We start from the raw sequence: 8479 nt of genomic DNA on the forward strand, positions 1-8479 counted from the left end.
CAACCAGTACCCGGCCCAACATGGCAGTCCAATTGTATACGGCCCAAATACTAAACAAATAAGCCAACTTGTACGGTTCATACATCTTGTGCGACTGGAGTTCATATTGTGCGATCCGGACCTCTTGTACGGTTGGACTGGGTTGTGTGAGCTTGTGACTTGGGCTTTAAGGCCCAACGGTTTAACAATATTAAGCAGGTGTGTGTGTGGCCCAACATCTTGTGCGATCAGCACCAGCTTGTGCGATCCACAAGATGTTGTGCGATCATGCATAACTAACACCTTGTGCGTCTGGCTTGTGCGACCAGATCAGGTCTTGTATGACCTGGTCTTGTACGATTGAGGGAAGCCTTGTGCGATCGGTTAATAATCCGAATATTATGCATATCAGTTACAATCATTCAAGTTCCCAAATATGTGATATCAATTAACAGTTAATCGGTTTCCAAATTTATAACAACCAATCAACACAATCAAAGATTCTATCCAACTCTTAAACGATCAAACTAGCATTTTCTAAGCAAATTCTTATGAACCCTAACATGATCATCATCATAAACAATAGCTTATCAACACATATGGTTCGGTCCGATTACTTCAACATACAACCGATTACAATCATTCCATTCTAAATCGTTATGCAGACAATTCCGTGGAGGAGATATGATAACCGGTTAACATCATCATACAATTCCGATTTCATAATCATGTAGCCGATTAACAAGAATATTGTCATTTAACATCATTAACAATCATGTGACTTATTATCATCGATTCCACTAGCATGAACCCTAATGAATTTACTCAATCATATACAATCAAAACATCATCTAACAAAGTAAATAACACCAACACTAACCGGTTGAGAGGATGATCCGAACAAATGTCCTCGAAGGAACGGTTGTGCTTGCCGTCGGGTTTGAGGGAGAATGAGAGAACTAGGGTTCTTGTGTGTGAGAATGTTATGGTAAAAGTGTAGAATGGTTACAACACATCATGTGTTAATCCACTAGAAGGATGGGCCGAACCCAACTTGGGCTGCCCATTGCTTCCGGTTACAAGCAATGCGGCCCAAATGGCCTTGTGCGTTCAAGTAGGTGTTGTGCGTTCGTGAGTCTTGTGCGGTCGTGTCACTTGTATAAACACACATTCACATATAAATAAATATAACATTCAATTAACATAGTTCACGTAAGCACGTAACGTTACAGAAAGTAGGTTCAAATTACGAGTTGTCACAGGCAGTGCAGGGACGCAAGAGAGAGAGCGGGAGAGAATTTCTAAATGTTTTGGGCTTTAATTATTTTATTATAGTTTGAAATATTGTTAGGTTCGGTTAATGGGCTAAGACTTAGTGGGCTAGCTAGTTAGGAATTTAAGTGGGTAAAGGTATGGGTATTTGGGTTTAATATATAAATTGATAACACTTTTTACCTAAGGGGTGCGGACGGGATTTTCGACGGGATTTAGCACTAATTTTTTTTCCCCGGGGGTGCGCCCGCCCACCTTGGGTTGACTTTAGGTCCGCCCTTGCAACCCAGCCCGGACCGAATTTGAATAGGGTTACATGTTTATGACCCGAAGCGGTTTATTCTCATAACCGGTTTTGAACGAAGTTGATTAAACCGATTCGGTTTACAAGTCAAACCGATTTTGAAAATAAATCCGGTTTATACACATCTATTACCAAATTAACATCTCGCTTTCTCAATAAATTACTATAATTAATCTAGATTTATAAGTTTCGTCATGATAATATTTAGTTAATGCGCTAAGGGTATATTAGTAATTTCACACAAAAACTAACAGAAAAGTTACAGCCGTGAGGTACAAGGACGTAAAGTGTAAAAAGATCAAACGTCAGGGACGAAGATGTTAAGGGTGAACGAAATGTGTTAGTTAAGGCAAACCTCATGAACGAAAATTGCACTATACTCTTTATAGGACTAGGATTAAATACAAAGGATTCTAATTGTAAGAAGGGTACAAAGGCTCCTAAAAAACCCACTACAAAAAAAAAAAAAAAAAACAACCCTTAAACATCCACCACCACCCAAAAACCTAAACCTAAACCCCCACCCCCCCCCCCCAAAAAAAAAAAAATTCTTTTTTTTTTTTTTTGTCAAGGGGGTGGGGGGTTTAGGTTTTTTGGTGGGGGTGGGTGTTTTTTTTTTTTTTTTTTTTTTTTGGGGGGGGGGGGTTAGGTTTTTTTTTAGGTTTTTGGGGGTGGGGTGGGGGTTTAGGTTTTGGGTGGTGATGTAGTGGGTTTAATTTTAGGTTATTGGACACTTGTCACTCTATAAATCCTTCTTAAACTTCTTACAATTAGGAGTTTTTGTAGAATAACTTAACCCTTATTTAACCCACTCTTTATATAATTCATATTTTGATGTTTTTATTTATTTTATAATACTTATAATGTCATCTGGAACCCATGCTACCAATTACCTCTCTTATTAACATTATTTATGTGTGCTTCTTCAGTAGCTTAACAAAATAGAAACAGTACCTTTCTAGTATTACCATATGGGCAAATACACATGTCAATACTTTGATCACGATGGTTTTGACCCAATTATATATCAATACTTTTAAAACGCCCGGTTTTGATCTAAACCCATATGCTATCCGTTTCGCCAAGGCTTAAGTGCAAGTTAAAATCTAGTATGCGGACATGATACCTCCATAAACATGAGGCATAAGGTTCAAATTTAATCAAGTGTTATCAACTCCTTCAGAAACCTATGTGCGTACGTTAAATATAGAAGATGTGACGCGAGCTCTCGATACAAACCAATTACAACAAGATAAGGACCGAAAGATATTGTAAACTTTTAGTCACCTAAGTAATATGTACACTATTTATTAGCAACTTTGACATTGATGGTCATGTTACAATTTTCCGCTTCTTAGGAAATCTATACACTCATCATGTCTTGTCCTACACCGTGTGTGTCGATACATTTCTTCACACACGATATGACAAAAGCGTAATCCCGGGTTCATCAATATAACTTTTTTATCGCTAAGTAGTAACATTATTGCTTTGCTTCAAGGCTCGAGCAGGTTAAGCGTCAACTCTTGTTTCATTTGTACTAGATGTGTCCTAAGGCTGTATTCCTTTGCCTACAGATAAACCAACATAAAAAAAAAATCAAAATTTATAATTTTAAGAAAAATCATATTGAACACATTGAAATCTTTTTACCTGCAAAGAAGCTGCAGAAGTCAATAGAACTTCACATTCATCAAGAAGAGCTCTTTCTTGTGCCACTACAGTAGCAAGTTCAGATGCCAAACAGTTATGTCCCTCCAACTGTATAAACATATTAAAAACTGGTAATTAATATTATGACTACCAAATATTATTAACTAAATAATAAGTTAAGTTATTTCTATGTTTGTATATCAGTTTATACAAATTTCACATACAAACTTCATACCCGAGATAGCGTAGACTGCATAGTGGACCCCATCGTTTGCATTACTTCGAGCGCTGACCGAAGAGACGACTTAACAGTTTGAACATCTACTGTTGCACTGCCTGTTACAGGAAGTCTGAGAGTGCTCGACTTTAGATCTTCGATAGCACCCGATAATGCAAGACTGTGCTCGTTTTCGATTTTAGCCCATTCATTAAGGTAGGCCATCTGAGCCAGAGATATCACAATAAATATATTTTAGCCAAGAGAATATATAAATATAGATATAAGTTATATAACAAGATATAACATCATCGAAACAAATGCCTTACTTGTTGGTTTAAACCCGCGTATAGCTTTAACTTCAATCTCAGCTGATCGAGCTCAATCCGCTTTGCAGCGACTGAATCGTGGAGTTCGGAGGTACTTCTACACACGTTATATAGAGATTTCTGAGCTGTTGATTTCCGAAACTTGAAGGCAGCTTCGGCACAGGCGTTAACATAGCGCCACTGAATTTTCCGGTTATAAAGTAACCGTAGATAATGAGCATCTTCAATCTGATCAGCCACTTTTTTTCCCTTTTTAATGTCAGCAACAAATGTAAGAACAGAAACTCTGTTTGAGTTTGAATTGCAGGCTTGTCTCAACGGGCTAGATGGCCTTATGCGAGAAGGACTAGCCCGTTTAGAAGGAGCCGGGCTTATGGGCCTTGATTTTAGGCCCAGCCCAGATTGTTTACTGGGTGAAGACGCCCGGACTCCAGTAGCTGGTAACGATTGAGATCTTGCTGTTAAAGTTGACGAAATAAGATTCGACATTCTCTGTAGATTGTCGAATTCTAACTTCACGGTTACAGGATCACTTGCGGATTTTTGTAGCTGTATTCTGGCGTTTCGATTTGGTGCGATGAAAGCTTTCATCGGCTTATCGGGGATGTCAATGCTTTTGGTCAACACTTTCGAACCGGTTTTGCTAGGCAACCGATTTTCTGACTGAACGACGGCGTTCTTTCCTTTGTGTGGACTTCGTTTTCTCTCGGGTGTTGCCGTTCGTTTTTGTGATACGTTTGATGACGGTTTCAGCGTGCGGTCAGAAAGCACCTGAGGTGGCGGTTTTTCTCGTTTACTTGTGCAAAGAGAAAAGGCGTCCGACATGAACGAAACGCTTAGACTACGCGTTCGTGTTCTTGAAGGCCATAACGTTTCTGGTAGTTTACCACTCGTTGCCACTTTTCGGGCTGCCAGTTCTGTGTTAACAGATGTCTCATGGACCGGGGTAAACGGGTGTGAATGTGATGGTGATGGTGATGGTGATGGTGATTGTGGTGTGGTGGGCCGTCTTCTTTCGGTGGATACTGGTCTTGTCGAAACAGGCAGGGGCGTTTTTGTACATGTTTTCGGCGTATAAGGGGAAGGACAACGCCTCGGTGTGGGTGATTTATACCGAGAACCGACATTCTTCTCTATCTTTTGATTCGGTTCGCTTACACACACTCTATTCGAATTCGACCACATTGATGCCTTTGATCATATGATCAACCGAGTCTTTATAACCAGCGTATCTAAGGATCGGTTTCTTGTAAAGACGATGCTATATTCCTCCTGGATTGTTAATCTTGATATTGTAAGTCTGTAACATATAGATAAAGATAAATTATGACCAAAAAAGTATAAAGTTGATCAAAACTTCAAAAGCATACTCTTTACAGGCACACCCAGATCTAAAACCAAGTATTCTCTTGAAACTTGCTACAAACTAATCTAATCGGTTACTTTTCGATTATAATAACATCCGAAATCCTAACTTATCAAGAAAAATCTCATGAAATACATAAGCTTAAAGAGAACTAAAGTCTAAAATGCACTTTACAGACCTCATTTACAGCTCATAACTGAATTTAAGCGATCGAAATTCGATAAGTTTAGGAAAAATGGAAGGAAGGGTCAAGAGAACTAAATAGATAATATTTTCATGCTAGAGTCATGGTGAGCAGGTTATGTGGGGTGATCACACAACATATATTGATGGCATATTTAATGAACAAGAACATGATACCGATAAATGTTAAAAAAGTTTTTTTTTTTTTTTTTTTTTTTTTTTTTTTTTTTTTTTTTTTTTCTGTCTGCTTGCATCTGGGCTTAAGATCATTAGGACACATGGAGTAATGGAATTATGAAAATATGGAATCTCTTTATGTAACACTTAACATATTAAACTAAAGTCTGTTTTCACATTGTTACAGAAAAAGACAAATACTTGAATTAAATTAAGAAAATACTAAGTCAGCTGATTGAAAGTAATAATGTAGGTATATAATCAATTAATCATAAGAGTTATGGAAACAAACATGGAAGACCATGTGCAGAAGAAGATCATTGTCCATTGTTGATTGTCCATCTTCACTGAATCCGCGCGAAACATATATTTATTATTATACAAGATTATAAGGTCAGAATAATGCCACATTTTCATATGAAAAACATTTTAACATCATGTAACATTGTATCCTCAGTAATTAACTAATTAACTAACTAACTAACTAACTAACTGACACATAAACATATTAGCATCGTAACAGAAGATCAAATATCGTTCGAGACGGTGGAACGAAAATCGATGTAAAACTAAAATACATAATATAATAATATCAAAATTTTATTACAGTATATAGAGTATATATAGTTATATACTGCTAGTAACAAGTTTTTCATCAACAATACATGATGTAATGTCTGGAATTTGCAGATCTATGTCTCTGATTTCCAGAACAGTGACAAATTCTCAGAAATCAGAGTAAATACATTATTATTATTCTTCACAATTATTATTATTATTTTGTATAACATCATAAGATCTTCATTGAAAGTGGATCTATTGTCTTCTGCACCTTAATAATAATAATAATAATAATAATAATAATAATAATAATAATAATAATAATAATAATAACATAAACTCAATTCATAATTAATTACCTAACAACATAATTAAACGTAACAGCAGATAATAATAATTTGAAAATAATAACTGTTAACGGGGAAGAAACCGGCTGACCGGAAGTGAACTGACGGCGGCAGATCGGAGAATTGATGAGCGGATATTCGGGTAAAAGCTAGGATTTTAAGTAGTTAAATAAGAGAATTTAAATGGAGTGAAGTTGGTTGGGGAAGAATGTTTTGGCGCCACCAGGACAACTACTTTAATTCTAAGAATCATCATTGCAAAATATAGGCATGATTGATTTTGATTTTGGATGTATAAAAGTGTAAAGTGTTAAAGTATAGTCTATTTTGATTTATGCGTGACATTTAATGTATCAAAAGTATTATTACACCTAAGATATGAGGTTAGAAATACACTTGTGTATTTGAAGTTTTATAGGTGAGTTATTGGTGTGGTTTATTGCAAAGTAGGTTTTAAGTATAGAAGCATGATAGATGTATGGGTATGGATATGTAGTGCTATATAGTTTATAGGTATATGAGGGAGAAAGAGAGGTGATTACTCGGTTACATAATCGTCTTATGTATTACAGTTGAAGTATTAGATTACAAGTGTTTATGTGATTACTTAGTTACATAACAGTGGCAGAACTAGTAGGGGTAAGATCAAATAAAAAGATTGTTTTGCCTAAGTAGGATGAGAAGGAATCTTAACCATTCATTTTTCAAATCAATGGTTAAGATGAAAGTGTAGGAGAAAAAAGGAGTGCAAGGGTATCTTGGGAAATCTTGGATAACAATTTTTTGTGATTAGTCACTTCACCATTAAATATGTTGAAAATTGTAAAGAGTTTGAACTTCAGTATGACAATTGACCTTAACCTTCGTCTCGGGAATGGGGAGTGTATTCGTTGTTTGACCCACGTGAAAGTGAAAAACAGATTTGCTTGAGGGCAAGCAAAAGACAAGTGTGGGGATGTGATACGTGGTCGAAAACTGGTTATCGTTTGTGCTTAAGTTGATGTTTTTACATAGCTTTTAATCTTGAATAGCCTACTTTTAATGGGATTTGTGTTTTACAGGTCTAAAAGAGTTTAAGGAGCTAATCGGGAGCTAAACGGAGCACCAGGACGTGAATCGGATCAACCGGGGATGTGAAATGAACAAAACCGGGTTAATCATGAAGATTGGATGTGTTTTGGGAATATTAATGGATTTAAAATGAATATATTGGAAGATGGCATGATAGAGGGCTGAATTACGAGTACGTGGGCGAAAACGGTGAGTAAAACGGAGCTATAACTAAGAAGTTATGAAGAAAACAGTTTCGGACGAAACAGGAAAAACTATAGGTCGTCGGGGACGGGCTCTAGGCCGTCGGCGACGGGCTCTAGAAAGTCCCATCGTCACAAGGTGCCCTAAACAGCCAAACAACCCGTCGGATGGATTTCAGAGATCTGGAGGCCGTCGGCGACGGGCCTTGGTTTACTAAAACGCGAATTTTGCTACTTGGGTTGTTGGGAACGAGTTTAAACGAAATTTTTAGCATTCAAACGGGGGTTACATGTCCTTGGAGTAAAAATCTTCATCTGGGAGCCTGAGAATAGGATCATCTTGATGGGGAATCACAACCACCCACCATTCACATCCAATCCATCATCCATCTACAACATCACCCGAATCAAGAACATCATCATCATCATACACAATTCCCAATTCATCCTAAACCATAATTCTCTATACCTCATTCCATTACTATCATCTATCACCAAAACCCTCAACATCCATCAATTCTCCATCATTCAAGCTTCAAGATGGTCCAATTCATGTTCCAATCATCCGGTGTTCAAGCTTCTTCAACCATGAGCGGCTAATCACCTTGGTTTCACTCCGGTTTAGGTAGTTGTTTAACTTAGGGTTTTGAATTGTTTCTTGCTTCAACTTTGTGACAAATTGTGTTTGATTTTTGAAACCATTGACAATAGTTTACATTTGTTTCGTATTCGTAAATTGTCGAACGATGTTAAAAGTTATGACTTTACGAAATGGTTATGTGTAGTTATGCATTGTCGTGGTTAGGTTTTACTTGTGTTAATTACAAAGTGCATTCTT

General features: G+C 37.0%; 1 protein-coding gene across 1 annotated transcript; it reads right to left on the reverse strand.

The window, feature by feature from the left end:
• Positions 1–2733: 2733 nt before the first annotated feature.
• Positions 2734–6734, reverse strand: LOC110886585 (AUGMIN subunit 8). The gene is made up of 5 exons (XM_022134400.2): positions 6480–6734; positions 3755–5054; positions 3444–3650; positions 3209–3316; positions 2734–3126 (listed from the first exon to the last, which is right to left on the reverse strand). Exons 2-5 carry the CDS (start codon positions 4937–4939, stop codon positions 3052–3054), a joined length of 1575 nt encoding a protein of 524 aa, XP_021990092.1. The 5' UTR covers positions 4940–5054; positions 6480–6734; the 3' UTR covers positions 2734–3051.
• Between the last annotated feature and the right edge of the window lie 1745 nt (positions 6735–8479).

This window comes from Helianthus annuus, chromosome 10, assembly GCF_002127325.2.
Source record: "Helianthus annuus cultivar XRQ/B chromosome 10, HanXRQr2.0-SUNRISE, whole genome shotgun sequence".
In the NCBI taxonomy this organism is placed as follows: Eukaryota; Viridiplantae; Streptophyta; class Magnoliopsida; order Asterales; family Asteraceae; genus Helianthus; species Helianthus annuus.

Excerpts from the sequence above, each read along its gene's own strand:
- LOC110886585 (XM_022134400.2), bottom strand. The coding sequence starts at position 4,939 with ATGTGGTCGAATTCGAATAGAGTGTGTGTAAGCGAACCGAATCAAAAG. Across the intron at positions 3,317-3,443 it reads TGCAGTCTACGCTATCTCGG|TTGGAGGGACATAACTGTTT; the intron begins GTATGAAGTTTG and ends ATGTTTATACAG. Across the intron at positions 3,127-3,208 it reads CTTCTGCAGCTTCTTTGCAG|GCAAAGGAATACAGCCTTAG; the intron begins GTAAAAAGATTT and ends GTTTATCTGTAG.